Source organism: Hemiscyllium ocellatum, chromosome 43 (genome assembly GCF_020745735.1).
Source record: "Hemiscyllium ocellatum isolate sHemOce1 chromosome 43, sHemOce1.pat.X.cur, whole genome shotgun sequence".
In the NCBI taxonomy this organism is placed as follows: Eukaryota; Metazoa; Chordata; class Chondrichthyes; order Orectolobiformes; family Hemiscylliidae; genus Hemiscyllium; species Hemiscyllium ocellatum.
In genome coordinates, this window is record NC_083443.1 from 28,509,917 (window position 1) to 28,532,059 (window position 22,143).

At 42.9% G+C, this 22,143-nt stretch overlaps 2 protein-coding genes across 2 annotated transcripts in view; both read right to left on the minus strand.

The window, feature by feature from the left end:
- The window catches only part of ret (ret proto-oncogene receptor tyrosine kinase), a 63,186-nt gene extending 57,039 nt beyond the window's left edge, over positions 1-6,147 (minus strand). Inside the window, exon 1 of the mRNA XM_060854405.1 lies at positions 6,021-6,147. Within this exon, the coding sequence (XP_060710388.1) occupies positions 6,021-6,084 (64 nt within the window). The 5' untranslated portion in view covers positions 6,085-6,147. The remainder of the gene's footprint in view (positions 1-6,020) is intronic.
- Positions 6,148-6,225: 78 nt separating this feature from the next.
- LOC132834966 (proto-oncogene tyrosine-protein kinase receptor Ret-like) overlaps positions 6,226-22,143 on the minus strand; it is a gene marked incomplete at its 3' end in the record, with an annotated part of 89,974 nt that continues 74,056 nt past the window's right edge. The window contains exons 3-4 of the mRNA XM_060854135.1: positions 8,149-8,388; positions 6,226-6,302 (exon numbers count right to left, since the gene is read on the minus strand). Coding sequence (XP_060710118.1) covers positions 6,226-6,302; positions 8,149-8,388 — 317 coding nt within the window. The remainder of the gene's footprint in view (positions 6,303-8,148; positions 8,389-22,143) is intronic.

A 22,143-nucleotide genomic window follows, 5' to 3' on the forward strand; every position in this document is an offset into this window, starting at 1 on the left:
GTCAGCAAGGCTTTGTGAGGGGCAGGTCATGCCTCACAAGCCTTATTGAGTTATTTGAGGATGTGACGAAACACATTGATGATGATAGAGCAGTGGATGTGGAGTATCTGGATTTTAGCAAAGGTGTTTGATAAGGTTACCCGTGGTAGGCTCATTCAGAAATTCAGGAGCATGGCATACAGGGAAACCTGTCTCTCTGGATACAGAATTGGCTGGGCCATAGAAGACAGAGGACGGTGGTAGATGGAAAGTATTCAGCTGTGACCAAATGTATTCCATTGGGATTGGTTCTGGGACCTCTGCTCTTTGTGATTTTTATAAATGATTTGGATGAGGAAGTGGAAGGGTGGGTTAATAAGCTTGCCGATGACACAGAGATTGGTGGATAGTGTGAAGGGCTGTTTTATGGTGCAACAGGACGTTGACAGGATGTAGAGCTGGGCTGATAAGTGGCAAATCGAGTTCAACCTGGAAAAGTGTGAAGTGATTCACTTTGGAAGATGGAATTTAAATGCAGATTACAAGGTTAAAGGCTGGATTCTTGCCAGTGTGGAGAAACAGAGGGATCTTAGGGTCCATGTCCATAAATACCTCAAAGTTGCCACCCAGGTTGATAAGGTTGTTAAGAAGGCGTTTTGGCTTTGAGTTTAAGAGCTGTGAGGTTATGCTGCCGCTCTATAGAGCCCTGGTTAGACCACACTTGGAATATTGTGTTCAGTTCTATATGCCTCATTATAGGAAAGATGTGGAAGCTTTCGAGAGGGTACACAGCAGATTTACCAGGATGCTACCTGGGCTGGAAGGCATCATTTATGAAGAAAGGTTGAGGGAGTTAGGGCTTTTCTCATTGGAGTGAAGAAGGATGAGAGGTGACTCAATGGAGATGTACAAGATATTGAGAAGCACAGATAGAGTGGATAGCCAGAGTCATTTTCCCATGGCGGAAATATCTACCACAACAGGACACAATTTTAAAGTAATTTGAGGAAGGTTTAGGGGACATGGCAGAGTTCTTTATACAGAGAGTGGTGGGTGCATGGAATGCGCTACTAGCACTGGGAGTAGAGTCAAATACATTAGGAACATTTAAGCGACTCTTGAATAGGCACATGGAAGTTAGTACAATGAAGGGTATGTAGGTTAGTCTGATCTTAGAGTCGGATAAAAGCCTGTACAACATCAAGGGCCAAAGGTCCTGTACTGTGCTGTACTGTTCTGTGTTCTAAATGGAGCAGCCATAATCCAAATCAACAGGCTTAAGCTTTGTTCCTGTAACTCTTCCCGTACTGTACAGAATTCCTACAGTTTGGAAGCAGGCCATTCAGCCTAACAAGTCCACACCGATCCTCCAAAAAGCATCCCACTTAGACCCACTCCATTACCCATGACAAATCCACCTGACCCATACAGTTTTGGATTGTGGGAGGAAACTAGAGCACCCAGACATGGGGAGAATGTGCAAACTCCACACAGACAGTCAGCTGAGGCTGGACTCAAACCCAAGTATTATGAGGTAGCAGTGCTAACCACTGAACCACCATACTGCCTCAAATTGATGTTCTCTCAGGAAATCTGTCCTTGTTACCAAATTAATCTTGACTCACACCTCCTAAATTGGAATGATTAATCACATCAACCTTATCCTGAACAACAACTGCAAGATTTCTGTCATTTTAATTGTTCTGTGATGAGAGTCTGGAACTAATCTATGCTCATTCCACTTGATTAGTTATGCCTGGGTGTGGACCCAGGGTAAAGGAAATACTGCTGTAGAAGGAGTGAGAATAGGCACTTGTGGGAGCTTGCAGTGCACAGGTTTACCACCTTTCCTGAATTACAACGGTGGCTACACTTTAAAAATACTTGATTTTCTATCATGCACTTTGGGACACACTGAGGTTGTGAACATCGCTATATAAATGCATGATTTGGAGGAGCTCATGTTGGACTGGGGTGACCAAACTTAAAAATCACACAACACCAGGTTATAGTCCAACAGGTTTATTTGGAGGCACTAGCTTTCAAAGCGCTGCTCCTTCATCAACCATCTGATGAAGAAACAGCGCTTCGAAAGCCACTGATTCCAAATAAATCTGTTGGACTACAACCTGGTGTTGTGCGATTTTTTAATTATATAAATGCTTTTTAACTATATAAATGATATATCATAACTATATAAACTTTATTTTACTTGTCTTTCCCAACACAAAAATCAAGTTTGTAAACTGCATGTCCCAGTGATGTTGGCCAGGAAGCAGGGACTCTGCAGCAACGTTGAGTTGAGGCTGCAAAAAAAAATTGCAAAATCATCGAAGACTGCAGCACAAATGATTCTGCAAATTCATTTGCTGTTTGCCAGGTCTTGTTGGGTTTAACTTGAGAGCAGTGTTTGCTTAAATTTGTCTTCACTGCAAATGTGATCCAAGGCATTTCAGGCTGTCCCACTATGTGACCTGTTGCAGCCTGCATCCAGATTGAAATTATGAGTATTACTTCATAGGCTGGAGCTATGAATGTGCTCACCACTAGGTGGTGCAATTGTTGAAGAAATGCATCAATCCGCAAGAGGACAGTTCCTAACTCCTAGGCACCTGAAGGTGGACAACCAGGCAGGTTCTGCAGAGGGGATTTCCTAACCCTGCTGCTTGGTCATGCCGTTGTCACCTCAAGACATGTCTATCCCACTGCACTCACATCTGGGTCCACTTAAGTCAACTTAACGTCATCCAAATCTACAATGCCCCTGTTCAAACTTGCACCAATTCCCATTCCCCTATCATCCCTGAGTTCACTGACATACACAAACTCCTGGTCAAGCAACAATTTGGTTTTGCAACATTCACCCTTACTTTCATCTCCCTATCACTGTAATCCAGAAGGAAACTGCAGTAAAATTGGTGACTGAGACACACATGTCCAACGTGACTTGTATACTTCCAGTTGGAGAACAAGTTTGACCAATGCATTAATTTTGAAGTCGGAACATTTGGAACAGGAATAGGCCATTCAGCCCTTCGAGCCTGTTCTACCGTTCAATGAGATCACAGCTGATCTACGGCCTAACTCCATTGACCTGCCTTTGTCCCATATCCTTTAATACCTTTGTGCAACTAAAATTTATCTATCGCAGAGTCAAAATTAACAACTCAACAAGCATCCCCATGTCTGGAACAGAGTTCCAAATATCTCCCACTCCTTGTGTGTGGAAGTGCTTCCTAACAGCTCTCTTAAACAGCCTGGCCCTGATTCTTAGATGATGTCCCCAAGTTCTAGAGTCTTCAAACTGTGGAAATAGTTCATCTTTCTTCACCCTGCCTTGTCCTATTAATATCACAAAGACTTTGATTGGATTCACCTTGTAACCTTCTAAATTTGAGAGAAAACTGGCCTAAATTGTTTAACCTCTCCTCATAACTTAATAGAAAATGTTAAAGGTTATTTAGTGCTTCCTCCCTTTGGACTTCAGGATCTTGGTGTCCCACAGATTCTGGCCTCTTGAGTGTTCTGATTTTAATTGCTCCAAAGCAGGCAGGGAAGTCTTCAGCTACATGGGCTCAAGGCTCTGGAGTTCCCAGATCTCTCTGAAACTCTACATTTCTTTCTTCATTGAAAACGTGCTTTTAAATCAAACTCTTTGACTGACCATATTTTTAGGATTCTTCCTTCATATCTCTGTGTGTGGTGACATATCCAATTTCGTTGTCTAATGCTGGAGGACATTAAAACTGCCATGAGTCGAGACTTCAGCTTGACCCTGCTTACTTTATCTTCAATCTTGAACATCTCCCCACCCTCGGACATGTGAGAACAATACCATGGAAGGTCTCACTATCCTGGAACACGTAACAGGCTCACATGCTCCTACTCTTGTTCAGCAGGACAACGCAAAGAGACACTTATAACAAATTGACCTTCCCCACACCATGCATGACCTCTGGCCTTAGTATGCTCCCTCGATATGTTGCTGCACTGAGAATGACAGGAAAGTAGGAACAAGATGAGGCCATTCAGCCCCTCAAGCCTGTTTGGCAGCCTTACCATGAGATTGTAATTGACCTGTATCTTAAGGTCCATTCACTAGACTTGCCTCTGTATTCCTTTACACTCTTGCTGAGCCAAACATTGATTGTTGTCAGATATAAGATTACTTGAGGAGTCACCTCTGTTTTTTATGTAAGAGGCAGTTCCTCACTTGTGCCACCTTGTGCAAAAGTGTGTTTTCTAACTTATCTCCAAGAGATATCATAACCCAAATTTCAGGTCATGCCCCCTTGTCTTTTAAATGCCCATAGAGAGAAGTTCTTTTAATCTTACTGACAAGAGCGACGCGTTGCTGAAGTGCTTTGGTTTCACTTCCATCAGGACGAATGCAAGAATGCCAAGTTTCAAAAGGCCTACAACAATTTATACCGCAAGAGGGGAAGGCACTGATTGGTTGATAACTGATTATTTGAGATGTTGCCATGGAGAAGGTGACAGGGTTCGATTTCCCAAGCTCCCTTGTAATTCCAAACAAAAAGGATCATTAACATATATGGGCCAGGAACATGCAGATGAGATTAGTTAATTTGGGATTATGTTCGGCATGGACTGGTTGGGTCAAAGGGTCTGTTTCTGTGCTATATGACTCTATATTCCTTTTGGTTTTGGTGAATCTGTGTGTGAATGTGAATGCAGCAAACATTAATGAGCCACATTATGGGCTCGGCTGGTACAGTTTGTTGGTACAGTTTGATTAATATGAGACCATAAGATGTAGCAACAGAAGTAGGCAATTTGGCCCATTGGGATCAGTCTGCCCTTCAATCAGATCATGGCTAATCTGATAATAATCAACTCCACCTTCCTGCCTTTGTTTCATAACCCTTGATTCACTTACTAATTAAAAATATATCTAGTTCAGACTTGAATATGCAACCTAGCCTCAACAGGCCTCTGCAGTATAGAATTCTATAGAGGGAGGAAAAATTCCTTCTCACCTCTGTCTTAAATGAGCAACCACTTATTCTAAGATTATCCCTCTGGTCCTAGACTGTCCCACTGTTACTTGTTACAGGATAGGGGAAATAATCTCTCCTCATCTCCCTTCCCAAGCCCCATTAGAATCTTAAATGTTTTAATAAGAAGGTCATCTTCCATTCTTCTAAACTCCAATGAAAACAGGCATAACTTAGTCAACTTCTTCTTGGGAAAAATCCCTTCAATCAGTCAGATGGACCTTCTCTGGACTGCCTCCAATGACAGTATTTCTTCCCCTTGGTCACGTGACCAAAACTGTCCAGAGTGTCGAAAGGACTGCAGGTTCTAGAAATCAGAAACAAAAACAGAACTTGCTGGAAAAGCTCAGCAGATCCGGCATCATCTGTGCAGAGAAGTAAGAGTTAACATTTTGGATCTGATGACCCTTCCTCTGAACTGATGGTAGTAAGAAAATGTTGATTTATATGCATATGTGTGTTATAATAGTTTTAAACTGTTCTAGGGTGGCATGGTGGCTCAGTGGTTAGCACTGCTGCCTCACAGCACCAGCGACCCAGGTTTGATTCCAGCCTCAGGCGACTGTCTGTTTGGAGTTTGCACATTCTCCCCGTGTCTGCATGTGTTTCCTCCAGGTGCTCCGGTTTCCTCCCACAATCCAAAGATGGCGGGCAGGGTGAATTGGCCATGCTAAATTGCCCATAGTGTTAGGTGCATTAATCAGGGGTAAATATAGGGTAGGGTAGGGTAGGGGAATGGGTCTGGGTGGGTTACACTCCGGAGGGTCAGTGTGGGCATGTTGGGCCTGTTTCCACACTGTAGGGAATCTAACCTAGTTGTGGTGTGTCTGGTGCCTGAGTAAGATTTCCTTGTTTTCATACTTCATTCCCATATTATGGAAAACGTTTCTTTATCAATTTCTTACAAAAATGATTTGGAATGATACACCCAAAAACACCCAAAAACCTCACAAAGGCCAATTGTCAGGCTCTCTCTGCCCCACTAGATGCCAATCATCGCTCCTCACCCTGTGATATATTTACCTGTTGCTAGATGATAGGAGATATTTGCAAATTGGCATTGGTACTGGTTTGGCAGGGAGCCCATTTGAAACAGTGTGCCAGGATACGTGTTCTCGATAATTTGAACCTTTGAATCCACTTCCCCAAAGCAGAGGTCTTCCGCCGTGATATTGGCACAGGGGGGTGGGCTTTTATTCACCACAATAACAATCACTTGGGCCTTACACTCCTTCTCCCGACGGGGTTCAGGAGCAGCAAAGATATGCAGTGTGATCTTATACAGTTCCGGTCCGCCCATATTACCTGCAACAGAGATAGGAAGAGAAAGGTGAGATGGCTGCTGAAGAAACTTTCACTCTGATTCCAAACTTACAGGGGGGCCATTTTAACTCTAACTGCCCTTCAGAGGCTACCAGCCACGGTCTACAGTGCATGAGGTATGCAATAAAATCTGGCTAACTTCACAAGTTACTTTATAGTCGGTTTTTTAAAGAAGCAATAGTTTAAACACACTGAATAGAAATAACAGGCAACTAGTTAAACCATTTCCCAGTCCCTGTAGGATGAACACAGGGGCTGTGTTCCTTTGGTTGTCAGTCACATTGAGTGAAAACTCTTCCCCCAAGTCTTCTTCCATCCCTGTCTAGCACCTGCTAATTTCCAGGGACTTTTTTAGAAATTTTGTTCACCGAATGGGGTCACACTGTCTAGGGCAGCATGTATCCTCCAGCCTCAGTTGCGTAGATAAAAATCAACCACATTGTTGCAGGTGTGAAGTCCCGTGTAGGCCAGACCGGGTAAACTCCTTTTGCGTTAGCAGTGCTTCGCCATTGCCTGGTGACATGGTGATGATACCAGTGATCCGGTCATTCATACCCCAGCTCAATGTTCTGGGGTGGGAGGGGAATGGGTTCCAGGCCCACCATAGCAGATGGTCAGGCTTGACTGAAGGCTGCACTTGCTGACACCAGTGCATGCACCACTTACAATCGCGCATGCAATTACAGAGGGTCCTGGGGGATGAATCCCAGGGGAGGGAGAGATTGGAACCCAGGAAGAAACTGGAAGGGAGGGTAGTAAGAGAATCTGGAAGGAGGAGGAGAGGCCCACCCAGCTCCTGGGCCCTCCTTGTTGCCATCTCTGGGCTCCCTCTTCTCCCACCACCTCACTCTGGAGGGATTTGTCCCTTCCCCATCATCCCCTTTCCCCACCACTGAACCCTATTTCAAAACATGCATGCTTCCAAGCTGCATTGGAACATGTTATCTCAGAGAAGTGCTTTGTGATGACTGATTGCATTTGGAATCCTGCAGGCATGTGCATTCCTGAATGAGTGCATGTTTATGGTTGGCCGCAGTCAACAAACACTGACGTGAATTCAAAACAAAACTCTTTTAATGGTGACCTGTAGCCACTGCCAATTGTTGTAAAAACCCATCTGGTTCACTAAATGTCCTTCAGTGAAGGAAATCTATCATCTTTTCTCAGTCTGGCCTACATGTGACTCCAGACCCACTGCAATTATCTGAAATGGCCCAGAGAGCCAATCAGATCAGGCACAGTTAGGAATAGGCAATAAATGTCAGCCTTACACGTGACCCCAACATCCCATGAAAGAATTAAATAATTGCTAGTCCTGTCAGCCATGCTCACGTCTCAAGAATGAATTGTGGCACGGTGGCTCAGTAATTAGTACTGCTGCCTCATAGCCCCAGTGAGCCAGGTTCAATCCCACCCTCAGGCAAACTTTCTGTGTGGAGTATGCACATTTCCCCCATTCTGTGTGGGTTTGCCCTGGTTTCTTCCCACCTTCTAAAGATGTGCAGGTTAGGGTGGATTGGCCATGGGAAATGGTGGGGGAGGAATCTGGATGGGTTGGCCATGGGAAGTGGTTGGGAAGGAATCTGGATGGGTTGCTCTTTGGAGGGTTGGTGTGGACTTGATGAGCTGAATGGTCTACTTCCACATTGTGGGAATTCTACTGATCATTTCTTTTTAAGAAAGTTACATGAATACTAATTTTATTCATGTTCTCCCATTCTTATGAAATCCGAGGGGAGGGAGAGGTTTAACAGGTTCATTGTTATATGATGATATCATCCATGACTATTGCATTTCATCGCAATTGAATGAGAATGGATATCCTCACCCAGCAGTTGGAGATCATTCTCCTCCAGTGTCTTGTTGAGGTAAAAGACACCAGATCGCTCATCGATTCGAAACCACTGGTGTCGAAATCCGTTCAGCAGATTGTTGCAGAACCCAAAGTAGGCTGTGCGGTTCCCTTCCTCGGGTAAAGCGTAGACCTGGAGCAGAGGAGTATCTGCTGGCTGTCCAATGTACACAGTCGTCTGGTAGGTCTTCCTGGGGAAGTATAGTCCGAGCACAACTGGCACAAATGGGGAAACGGAGACACAGAGGGAAAGGGAGAGGCCGAATCGAGGGAAAGAAAATGTACAGAAATAGAGACAAGATGATAAAAGACAAATGAAAAAAAAGGGACAGGGACAGGGACAGAAAAATTGAAGAGACAAAGAAGCAAGACATGGACAGGAAAGGAAATCAAATATCAGTTTCACATTTTGAGTAAATGATAGAATTATTGACAGTCAATATCTCTGAAGTAGAAAGCATCCAAGACACTAAACCTTTGAAGCTTATTAATTCTGTCCTAAAGTTACCTATCAGCTGCCTGTTCTTCTAGTTCAATGACAGTATGTAACTGTCTTTCATTTACTCTAACAATAAATGAATATTATTGTCTGAATGCTCAGCACAAATTCCATAATAAACAGATTTTAACTGTGTACACGGCTCCAATCTAATAACAACACAAAGAATTTTGACTTTTAGGTAAATATTTGCACAATGACATTTAATGTCCATGTATTATTCAAAATATTTCTTCATATTAAACCGTGACATTGGAACACAAGCAAAGATGCTGAAAGGGCAATAGATAAAGTTACGGCTTTGTGTTCGAAGTTGTCCTTCACGCAGTGCAATCAACATAGAGAGTGGAAGGTAGCACAGATCCAAAGTCGATATACATTCAAATAACATTTGGATCCTTTGTCAAGGGACAAGGGGGATGTGAGACAGCTGTCAGTGTTGAGTTGCAAGCCCACCACCCAGTCAGAGAGCTGTGGGTTCAAGACTTGGGACAAGACTTCATCCCCCTCAAATGGGGGTGGGCAAGGGCAGGAGCACGAGCTGTGTGGTCAGCATGCTCAGTGCTGGTACCATTCCACGCTGGCCATTTTCCCAGAAGTGACAGCAGAGAGAGCACCTGCAAATGGTGAGCGGCAAACTAAAGGCAGTTCATGGCCAACTGGCAATTTTCCATCATTTCAGAGACAAACTAGGCAGTGCACCCATCTGTAACCTTATTTCTCATGTTATCAGAGCAGACTGAATGTTCAGGGAGTAAGATGGAGACTTTATACATGATTGCATCCCATACCATGATATCTGAGATCTGTGCAAATGACAAAATGTGAAATATCTAGTCCAAGGAATGACTATTCACTCCAGAAGGACAATGCCATTATCTCCTCTCCTTATGGCGATACAGATGAGTGGTCAGGGTCCACAGCCTTATTTGTCTGGAGATGCCAGATCTCTGAAGCTAATCAGATTTAGACTTGGTTAATATTTGAATGGGAGTCCACCTGGGGGATACTAGATGCAATAGTCTTAAAAAAACACAACAGTGCAGTGATAGTGCCCTACCCTTAAACTAGCAGGCCCAGATTCAAGTTCCAGTACTCCAGAAATTCATGGGAATCATGAAACATCAGTAAGTTGCATTGACATAGAAACTTTAATGTCCCAAGGTATTTCATAATAGCAACTAGGACTTTGTTAGCTCAATTGGCTGGATGCTGGCTTGTGATATAGATGAACACTAACAGCATGGGTTCAGTTTCCACACTGGCTAAAGTGACCAGGAAAGACTCTCCTTCTCAATCTCTCCCCTCACCCAAGGTGTGATTGGCCTCAGGTAAAGCCACCATCAGTCATTCCTTGCAAATGAGAGAGCAGCCATTTTGTCTGATAGGACTGTGTCAACTCTCTAGTGGCCTTCAGGGAAATAAATCTGCCATTCGCATCTAGTCTGGCCTATGTGTGACTCCAGACCTACAGCAGTGTGGTTCACTCTCAACCACCCTGTGAAATAGTTTACCAATCCAGTCAGTTCAAGGGCAGCTAGTGACAGGGCAGTAAACACCCACAACCCACGAGTGAATTTTTAAAAAAGGCTGAATGAATCCACAGCACTGAAATGTAGTATGATCAATGTAGTATATTGATCCATATGTGACCAGTGTAGTATACTGGTCTATATGTGACCAATATAGTATATTGGTCTATATGTGACCAAGTCATATAGATCCATATGAAAAAGCACCGTAACATATTGGGTGTTTCATGTCATAACATTTCTTCCCTTGAAAAGCATCATATTGTCTGACATATCATTAGCAATAGCTTTAGATCCTTTAATATCACAAAAATTTAACAACAAACTGTTAATTCACACCATCACACATTACAAAGAGGGGGTGGGGGGTGGGGGGGAAGGCTGAGGCGGTGAGCAGGTAGGGGTGAGAGACCTCCACAGCTTTAAGGTCTACACAACTGAAAGGGAGAAAGTGAGCACTGCAGATGTTGGAGAGTTAGAGTCAAAACGTGTGGTGCTAGAAAAGCACAGCTGGTCAGGCAGCATCCGAGGAGCAGGAAAATCGACATTTCAAGAATAAACTCAGCATTTCTGATGAAGGGCTTATGCTCAAAACGTTGACTCTCCTACTCTTTGGACATTCCTGATGAAGAGTTTACGCTTGAAATGTCGATATTCTCCTGCTGCCTGACCGGCTGTGCTTTTCCAGCACCACACTTTTTGACAACTGGAAGAAAGCATGACCACCAATGCTGCAGTAACTAAACCTGGGGGTGTGCAAGAGGCCAGCAGTGGAGAACTAGAGCAGCAGGGAGATCTCAGCGGGTTGTGGGGATGGAGGAGACTGCAGAGATAGTGAGCAGATTGACAACAGGGAGGGATTCGGAAATCGAGAGCAAGAATTCTAAAATTGAGCCAGTATAAGGTACTGAGAATAAGGTACACAAGTAGCTTCTGCGGATTGTGAAAGACTTCGATCTAGTGTAGGTTCTTTTTATATCGCTGTTGCCAGATTTTACAAAAATAAAATTAGTTTTTTTTTGGAAAAAGGAAATGGGATTCTCCTTAGCCAGTTCAGGTGGAACAGCTTGCTAGAAATGCAGGAGATGAGTTTCTGGTTAAGTAATTTCTGAACAGTTCAAATAAAATACATTAACGGATTTCCGCAGCTCTAATGCATATTCTGAGAATAGAATCAATGTCTTGATAAGAGTAATGTCTTATTCAGTTCACTTTTTTTAGTTAGAGCTCCAGTTCATTCATGAGATCTTGGCAATGCATGCTGGGCCAGCATTCATTGCCCTGGAGACGGTGGTGGGCGGCCTTCTTGAACTGTCTTGTAGATAGATACACCCACAAACCTGCTGTGGGGGAGTTCCAGGATTCTTATCCAGAAAGAAAAATATTTCCAATTCAGGCCGGCGAACAGCTTGGATGGCAGGGTGGTGGTGTTCCCATGTATCTACTGCCCTTGTTCTTCTTGATGGAACTGGTCGTGCATTTGGAAAGTGCTGTTGAAGGAGCCTTAGTAAAGTTTTCCAGCGCATCTTGCACCTAACAAGTGTCTGCCTTTTACTTCCTGAGGCCAGTAGTAAACCTTGGCACAATCATTAGCGCCTTGTCAGTAGTGACCCTCTAATGGAAAGAGTTGAAAGTTCTCCATGGCTAATGATGTTCTGGGGAAAGCGATATGCATCTAATTGATTAAAAAAAACTTATCCACGAACATCAATAGAAGATTATTAATAGAAATAACTCAATATTGCCCTGTGTAATGGCATTAGCAGACAAGTTTAACCAATGCACTCGTTTTTGCAGTGTGTGTATATAATTACATTAATAACAACTGGTTCACATCCGGTAAGATGCCTCTTTCTAATATTTCTCACAAATCGTTGTTTCTGCATGAGAGGTCATTCTGGCCAACAACAGTGATATCATATGTACCTTTCAAGCCTAACACCCAATATGTCTGCGATCAAGGCCAGTTAAGGACATTCTGCCTACTGTTCGGAAACAAATGGTTTTGCATGTTGCACATTGGATTTGTGCATTAACCACATCAAAGATGGAGCTGGAACACTGGCACACAGGCGGTAACAGTAACTTGTTGCATACAGTTACTGAGCCCTGACAATCTGGTCAAGTAAACTCTACACGACTTGTCATTGCCTCATTGGTGACTTAGATCCTAAATTGGAACCCCAAGGTCTGTCAGTCCCAGAAACGCAGGGTTTGTGGAAGTTAAGACTTGGATTTCTAATGCACCTTTTGCAAGGTTCAGTGGCTGAGTTTGGTGACAATGATTTTGAGAATCTGGGAACAGATTTGTGGTCACTGGGCCTGTGGTCACCTGATATAGGAAAGATGTTGTGAAATTTTAAAGGGTTTAGTAAAAATTTACAAGGATGTTGCCGGGGTCAGAACATTTGAGCCGTAGGGAGAGGCTGAATAGGCTGGGGCTATTTTCCCCAGTACGTCAGACACTGAGGGGTGGCCTTATATGAGGGGCATGGATAGGGTGAAAAGCCAATGTCTTTTCCCTGAGGTGAGTTTAGATTAGATTCCCTACAGTGTGGAAACAGGCCCTTTGGTCAAACAAGTCCAGACTGACCCTCCAAAGAGTAACCCACCCAGACCCATTTCCCTCTGACTGATGCACCTGACACTATGGGAAATTTTGAATGGCCAATTCACCTGACCTACACATCTTTGGACTGTGGGAGGAAACCGGAGCACCCGGAGGAAACCCACAGGGAGAATGTGCAAACTCCACACACAATCACCCGAGGCTGGAATCAAACCTGGATCCCCAGTGCTGTGAGGCAGCAGTGTTAACCACTGAGCCCCATGCTGCCCACAGGAGTCCAGAACTAGAGGGCATAGGTTTAAGGTGAGAGGGGAAAGATTTAAAAGAGACTTAAGGGGCATCTTTTTCACACAGAGTGTGATGCATGTATGGAATAAGCTGCCAAAGGAAGTGGTGGAGGCTGATACAATTACAACATTTAAAAGGCATCTGGATGGGTATATGAATATGAACGGGTTTAGAGGGATATGGGCCAAGTACTGGCAAATGGGACTAGATTCATTTAGAATACCTGGTCGGCATGGACGAGTTGGACCGAAAGGTCTGTTTCCATGCTGTATAGCTCTATGTCTGTATGAACCTATTTAAGATGTTGGTCTGGGGGTGTGGAAGGGGGTCTTTGTTTCACCACTGTTGCCTCATTGGTGACTTAGAACCTAAATTGGAACCCCAAGGTCGGTCAGTCCCAGCAATGCAGGGTTTGTGGAAGTTAAGACTTGGATTTCTAATGCACCTTTTGCAAGGTTCAACGGCTGAGTTCGGTGACAATGATTTTGAGAATCTGGGAACAGATTTGTAGTCACTGGGCCTGTGGTCACCTGTTTAAGCCTGGTTGGTGACTCAGGGATAAGTGATTGGCTGAGCGAAATCCTGCAAAAAACTGAGCTCAAAGTATGGTGTAGACATTTTAGGCATTGGATAAAACTCTGAATAAGGTTCCTCCATATCCAAACACTAAAACCATCTCTGAACAGGCTGGGGCTGTTTTCGCTGGAGTGTCAGAGGCTGAGGGGTGACCTTATAGAGGTTTTCAAAATCATGAGGGGCATGGATAAGGTGGATAGCCAAGGTCTTTTCCCGGGGTAGGGGAGTTCAAAACTAGAGGGCATAAGTATAGGGTGAGAGGGGAAAGATTTAAAAGGGACCTAAGGGTCAACATTTTCACACACACAGTGGTGTGTGTATGGAATGAGCTGCCAGAGGAAGGGGCAGAGGCTGATAGTTCTGAGGCTAACCACATTAACAATACTCAGTATGTCAGCCATTGTCCTTTCAAAGTGCAGTCACTGTAATGTGAGAATATTTTAACAGAACTAAAATGTAGAACTTCCCCAACAAAAAGCATAGTCTAAAAATTAGGGCCTGACCATTCAGGAGAAATTTTAGGAAGCACTTCTACACACAAAGGGTGGTAGAGGTTTGGAACTCTTTTCCACAAATAGCACTTGATGCTAGATCAGTTGTTAATTTTAAACCTGAGAGAGATTTATTTTTGTAAAACAAAAGTCTTAAGGGATTTGAGTCAAAGGCAAGAGTATGGTTTTAGGCCACAGACTAGCCATGATCTCACTGAATGATGGAACAGGCTTGAGGGGCTGAATGGCCTACTCCTGTTCCAATGTTCATATATTTTCTTGTGTTGTTGAAACTCCAGTCTATGTAGCTATATGGCAAAGAGGCCACAAACTGTGGACAGTCCCAGTTATTGACGGCACAATGGCTGAGTGGTTAGCACTGCTACCTCACAACATCAGGGACCCGGATTTGATTCCACCCTCAGCAACTGTCTGTGTGGATTTTGCACATTCTCCCTGTGTCTGCATGGGTTTCTTCTGAGTGCTCCAGTTTCCTCCCACAGCCCAAAGATGTGCAAGTTAAGAGGGTGGGCCATGCTAAATTTCCCATAATATTCAGGGATGTGTAGGTTAGGTGGATTAGCCATGGAAAATGCAGGGTTAGAGTATGGGATGTCCTTTGGATTGTTGATGGGCTGAATGGCCTGCTCCCACACTATAGGGATTCTTTGAGTTTGATTCTTGATTACCCTTTTGCTATCCTAGATGATGGCATACAATGATTTGCAGACTTATCATAATTTAGCAACATACTGTTCTGTCTCCCTATATTAACAGCAGGCAGTTTCACCATCCCATGGAAGTATTGTAAATTATCAGCTGTGGCCACATCATCAAATCCAGAAGTCAATACATATCACACCTGCAATTGTCACAAACACTTTTAAATGCAAAACTTCCACTCTGGCTATCAATGTTGCTGGTTGAACATTTAAAACAGTGATTAGAAAACAGCACAAGACATTAAGAGACACTAACAAGCCCTTAATCGACATTGGTAAGTAGGGGGTTTTAACATGATGGCAGATTTATAGTGCTAAGCAACGTTTTTGTCAATCTGCAGAAATCAGAGGACTGCTCTCTAAGTTGGTGATGCCTTCTCTTTCATGGTTTTTGTCCCTTTCTGTATCCAATCTCCTCACTTCAAGTTGCCTTAAACATGCCCATCAGGTAGTCACATCTTTATAATCTCATTCTCCAGCAATGTGTTAAATCTTGTCTAGCACCAAACTAATAGACAGCGCAGGAAGCGAGCAAAATAGTGGTTATGTAGAAGGTAGAAGGTTCTATCTAATCAACTCAGGCTAATGACTGAGGCTCTGTCAAAGCATCAAGACCACGAGGAAGTGAGACCTTGGGCAAGCAGAGTGGGGGGCTTCAGTCATTTGAGTTTGGGGAAGGGGAGTGCAACATTTGAGACCGCCCATCATCACATTACTGAACATTTGGAAGAGGGCTCCAAAATGCAAAGCAGAGAGTGAGATTGATAGTTTCCTGGATTCATGAATATCACCTTTCATGTTGGCATCTGTGACATGACCTTAGTCTCAACAGTAAAAACGTAAATACCTTCTCACATAAAGTAACACAAATCTTCAATCAGGCTGACACTCAGTCTATAACACCAGGATATAACTAGACTGGGATAAACAGAATGCTCTTATAACACGCTAGAAGTATTATTATTTCTAAATACCACATAGAAGCAGCAGGTTTAACCAAAGGAATAAACAAAGTGTTAAAGTATTTATTTTCTTCTCTTCCCCCTTTATTCTCTCTGTACTAAACAAAGCCAGCCCTTAAATATTTACAGTTTCAAAACAAATTTCAATGACCTCTAAATATATTTTAAAAGGGTTTAGTTGTGAAACCAACAATAATTCTCTTCCTAAACCTCTCTCACTCTAACTGTTTCTTTAACACAGTCCACAAGCAGCCACTCCCTCCAACACCAACGCTCAGTTGCAGCAGTGTGCAGTACAGGTCGTTCCGGTATAACATGTCTTTCATCAACGTGAATTGGCTATGACACAATTGACAAATTGTGAACACTGTTTGGACCCCAACTGAACACCAACGTTCTACTGAATGGGTATGGCGATTTTATTTAGCAATCTTCTACAGTGCGGTTTTCTATAGTGGTTTCCTATTGCGTAATTTTCTATAGTGGTTTCCTATAGCACAGTTTTCTATAGTGGTTTTCTATAGCATGATTTTCTATAGTGGTTTCTTAAAGCACAATTTTCTATAGTGGTTTCTTGTAGCACGGTTTCTTACAGCGCATTTTTCTACAGTGGCTTCCTATACTGCAGTTTTCTAAAGTGGTTCCCTATAGCATAATTTTCTATAGCACAAGGTTGCAGAAGAATGCAACCATTGTGTTATACCAGAACACCCTGTAAGTACAAGAGGCAGTGCAAACAGAAATCCTGCAAAGGTCCTCAGATAGCACTTTCAAAATCCATGTCCACTTCCACCTAAAAGGATAAGGACCTCAGATCCATGGGAACACCTCCACTTGCAAGTTCCTCTCCATACACTCACCATTCTGACTTTATTCACCGTTGGTCAATTAAACTCTAGGAATTCCCTTCCTAAAGGATCAGCCTATTAGCACATAGACTGCAGCGATTCAAGAAGGCATGGGGTGGCACGATGGCTCAGTGGTTAGCACTGCTGCTCCATAGCACCAGGGACCCAGGTTCGATTCCACCCTCAGGTGACTGTCTGTGTGGTGCTTGCACGTTCTCCCCATGTTGGTTTTCTCTGGGTGCTCCAGTTTCCTCCCACAGCCCAAAGATGTGCAGATTAGGTGGTTTGGCATTGCTAAATTGCCCCATAGAGTCACCAGGGATGTGTGGGTTAGCCATGGGAAATGCTGGGTTACAGAGATGGGATCCTCTATGGAGGGCCTTAACAAGCCAAATAGCCTCCTTCCACATTATAGGGATTGTATGATTCTAAGGCAGCTCACCACCACCTTCTCAGAGGCAACTAGGGACAGGCAACAAATACTGGCCTAGCCAGCAATGCCCACATCCCATGAAGGAATTTAAAAAGTACATGAAATAGGGAGTAGCTGTCTCAGAGCAAAGGTTGGACAGGCTAGGTTTATACTTCTCAACTCCAACAGCTACAAGAGCTAATGACATTGAAATATATCAGACCCTAAGGGTCTTGACAAGGTTACAGGCACTGCCCAGTTTGTGAGCAGGTTCTGTACTGGAGTCCATTCAGACGTTGAGCTGTATGCTAGTTGGAACACAGTGCAGGACAATATAAAGCACCTGCAGAAAGTGAGGACTGCAGATGCTGGAGAACAGAGTCAAAAAGTCTGTGCTGGAAAAGCACAGCATCCAGGGAGCAAGAGAATCGACATTTTGGGCACATGCCCTTCATCAGGAATATAATTTATGTGTTTATAAGAACAGGAAATGTATGTATATTGGATCTTTACAGTTAATCCTCAAATAAGACAATGTTTGTAAGTACAAGTATTCATAAATCAGATGTTCCTAAACTGGGGACCCGCTATATGTGGAAAGGATGTTTCCTCTTCTGGATGAATCTAGAACTAAGGGTCACTATTTGAAAATAAAGCGTACCCATTTAAACCAGACATGAGGTGGAAATAGAGTCATAGAGTCATAGAGATGTACAGCATGAAAACAGACCCTTCGGTCCAAACTATCCATGCCGACCAGATATCCCAATTCAATCTAGTCCCACCTGCCAGCACCCAGCCATATCCCTCCAAACCGTTCCTATTCATATACCAATCCAGATGCCTTTTAAATGTTGCAATTGTACCAGCCTCCACCACTTCCTCTGGCAGCTCATTCCATACTCGTACCACCTTCTGTGAAAAAGTTGCCCCGTAGGTCTCTTTTATATCTTTTCCCTCTCACCCTAAACCTATGCCCTCTAGTTCTGGACTCCCTGACCCCAGGGAAAAGACTTTGCCTATTTACCCTATCCATGCCTCTCACACACCCTTACAGACACACACACTCCCACATTAACACATGCACCCCCTCACAGACTTAAGACACTTTACACTCACTACACACACACACATACACTTTCTCACACTCACAGCCCCCAACCCAGACAGACAGAGACACACACACACACACACACACACACGTATATTTTGTGGGATGAATTTGTACTTGCAGGGTTACATTATACTTTGCTCAAAAGCTGCATACATTCGTGTAGAACTCTGAGCTCAAAAACTGCATGAATTTATGTAAAACTCCATTATCTCACTTTTTAGATTAGAATCAATCTAAACATCATGGCATAGGCAGAGAACACAGGGGACTAACACCTTCAACATGTTGTCTAGCTATCACCATTGTTAACAGCTAATCCAAGAATGTAACTTTTTTAAAAAAAAGGTTTCATGATTTACAAATGAAAGAAGTGAAACTATCACTGTATTCTAACAGATGAAAGGCTTAACAGACAATCAATTTTTCAATGTACAATTTCAGTTACATCACACTGCAAATTTTTGCTATAAATTCTGTGTTACGATTGAGCCCTCAACAATCACCTGATGAAGGAGCGACACTCCAAAAGCTAGTGTGCTTCCAATTAAACCTGTTGGACTATAACCTGGTGTTGTGTGATTTTTAACTTTGTACACCCCAGTCCAACACCGGCATCTCCAAATCATGCCCATCATAATTTTGTAAACCTCTATAAGGTCACCCCTCAGCCTCCGACACTCTAGGGAAAGCACCCCAGCCTGTTCAGCCTCTCCCTATAGCTCAAATCCTCCAACCCTGCTAACATCCTTGTAAATCTTTTCTGAACCCTTTCAAGTTTCACAACATCTTTCCGACAAGAAGGAAACCAGAATTCACACAATATTCCAACAGTGGCCTAACCAATGTCCTGTACAGCCGCAACATGACCTCACAACTCCTGTACTCAATACTCTGACCAATAAAGGAGAGGATACCAAATGCCTATTACTGTTGCTGTTGCAAATTTCTTATTGCTTCTGTCTCTCCAACCGATCCATTCGATCTGATAAGATTCGCATCCAACAGCATTTACGGCAGATATAATCCGCAGTAACCCTTAAACTCTCTTTAAACTCCCACATCTGACAAGAAGTACATATCACTGTATTAAAGGCCATTTTTCCTCCTTCACAATCTACAGACCCAAAAAATAACACATCTTATTCCTCTACAAAACACTGCCCCAGGTTAAATTAATAGTTCTGGCTTATGTTTTAAGTTTAATCACGAGACATATCTCCAAAAAATATAATCAAGAAAGAATTCACTCTACTCACTACTGTAGCCTTTCTGTTGGACACACTTAAAAACAACGATTAACTTATCTGATTCTGTGCTGTGAACTTCACCCAAACGGGTTCCTCCAAGATTAGTTGTGAAATTCACTGTTTGTCAATTTTCCCAGATGCATTCCGATGTCCAGCGATACATGAATTCATAACAGCAAAGGCAATAACTGTTCAGGTTTTTCTTTCTCTCTCTTTCTCTCTCCTGCACTGTCCTCACCATGTGCTTCCTTTGTCTGGTCTTCTCCCTTTTAAAACTGCTGTTGTTTTAACTTTTTTTTCTAAAGTTCCAAAACAATGCAAAAGCATATGAAACAGTATTTGCTGCTCCTGGAATTCGAGGAAATCACCACCAGCACCTAAAATACCTCAAAAAAGGAGCAGCTCTTACAGCCAGAAATTTTTCCCGTCCTCCATCTTGGACTACCCAGAATCCTTCTCTCTCAGGGAGTCAAGAGGTTTTGGAATTCTCTTTCTAAAAATGCTGTAGAATAGAGTCCATTAATGTTTTTAAGGCAGAGGTAGATATATTCTTGACAAGAAAACGGCAAAAGATTATCAGGGATAGGCAGGAATGTGGAGCAATTAGATCAACCATGGTCATATTGAAGAGTGGAATAGACTCAAGGAGCCCAATGGCCTACTCCTGCTCCTAATTTTGATGTTTATGTGTTTGTATATTTCAAGTCACGTAGAGAGAGATTGGAATGGATGGTGACAGAAGTAGGTTTTCAGGAGTATCTTGAAACATGAGAGAAAGGCAAGGAGATTTAAAAATATGATTTCAGAGTTTAAGGCCACCAAAGCCATTGATAACAGAGCAAAGGAAACTGGAAACTCTCAAGTAGCCAGAATTGGAGGGTATTACAGAGCTAAGGAGCACAGTTGCCATGGAGACAATACCTGCATTAAATAAATACAATCAACAAATCTTCTTTCCTATTATTGTTGATAAAATTACTAAAGAAAGAAAGTTTGCATTGGTATAGCACCCACGAAGGATATTTTAAAGCACTTTGAAGTATTTTGAAGCACTGTTGATAGGAAATACAGCAGCCAATAAAAACTGCCATAAATATAACATGATAAAGACCAGATAATCTGTTTTAGTGATGTAGTCATACAGCACAGAAATAGGCCCTTCGGCCCAACTCATGCCAACCAGATATCCTAAATTAATTTAGTGCTATTTGCCTGTGTTTGGCCTATATCCCTCTAAACCTTTCCTGTTCATGTACCCATCCAGATGCCTTTTAAATGCTGTAATTGTACCAGCCTTCACCACTTCCTCTGGCAGCTCATTCCATACAAGCACCACCTTCTGTGTGAAAAAGTTGTTCCTTAGGTTCCTTTTAAGTAATTCCCTTCTCACTTTAAACCTATGCCCTCTAGTTTTGCATCCTCCTATCCTGAAAAAAAGACTTTGTCTATTCACCCTGTTCATGTCCCTCATGATTTTATAAACCTCTATAAGGTCACCTCTTGACCCCCGATGGTCCAGGGAAAATAGCCTCAGCCTATTCAGCCTCTCCCTATAGCTTAAATCCCCCAACTCTGACAACATCCTTGTAAATCTTGATCTAATGTAGCTTTCTACGTGTTAGTAAGCTTTCTACATACCATTGAGAGCTTGAAATAATGTTGGTGAGGTATTTCACATTCAATTCAGAGGCCAGGTTTCAGTTTGATATCCGAATATCCAATACCACAACACTCTCCATCAGCACCACACCGGAGAATCAGCTTTCGTACTGAAAAATCTTGAGTCCAGCATCTTCTCACTCAGAGGCAAGAGTTCAACCTCTACAGACATTTTTAATCATAGAAAGAGCCATTTTGTGTGGTACTACCTGGTCTTTTAAGTAAAATTTAGTATACTGGGTCATGAAAGACTTAAAACCAGACATCATATTATGTTAAGTGGGACAGTTGTGAGATCTTGGTACCCACCCTGCAAGGACATAATATAGAAAATCAGGATCAAAGCAGCCAAGCGATCAGTGACTGAGAACTGGAGTGAGGGCATTGAGTGAGAAAGAGGTGAAAGAAAATACCTCAAAACCCTATACCAAGCAATAACTCAAGACAAACAATGCCAGGACTTAAACAATTAAAAGTAGGGCCTTGGGTAGTGTTGTGGACTAGAGAGACCTTGGGGGTTCAGGTACATAATTCTTTAAAGTTTGCGTCACATGTGGAAAAGGTGATTAAGAAGGCACTTAGCACACTTGCCTTCATTGCTCATATCTTTAAGTATAGGAATTGGGATGTCAAGTTGAGGTTGTACAGGATGTTGGTGAGACCTCTTCTGGACAGTATCCAGTTCTGTTATAGGAAGGACATTATTAAGCTAGAAGGTCTGTTTCCGTGCTGGATGACTCTATGACTAATACTTTCTCAGAGCAGGGTGTCTGAATGGGATGTGAAGCTTCCAAATACTGTGAACACTAGAGGGTGCTGCAACCAGGGGAGGCGACAGCATCTGGGCTGTGTATCCACTGGGACTAATTCATATCGATTGCAAATTGAAAGCTGATTGAAACTGAAGATTGGAGAGCAGACCTCACTCTGAAATCCGAGAAGATGGAGCTGGTGATCTAGAGGTCATTATGTTACAGCATACCCCTGACCCTGTCATCTATACACTCTCATTTTAGCAGCCAAACTGTCCAAATACTTTCATTTCAAATTAG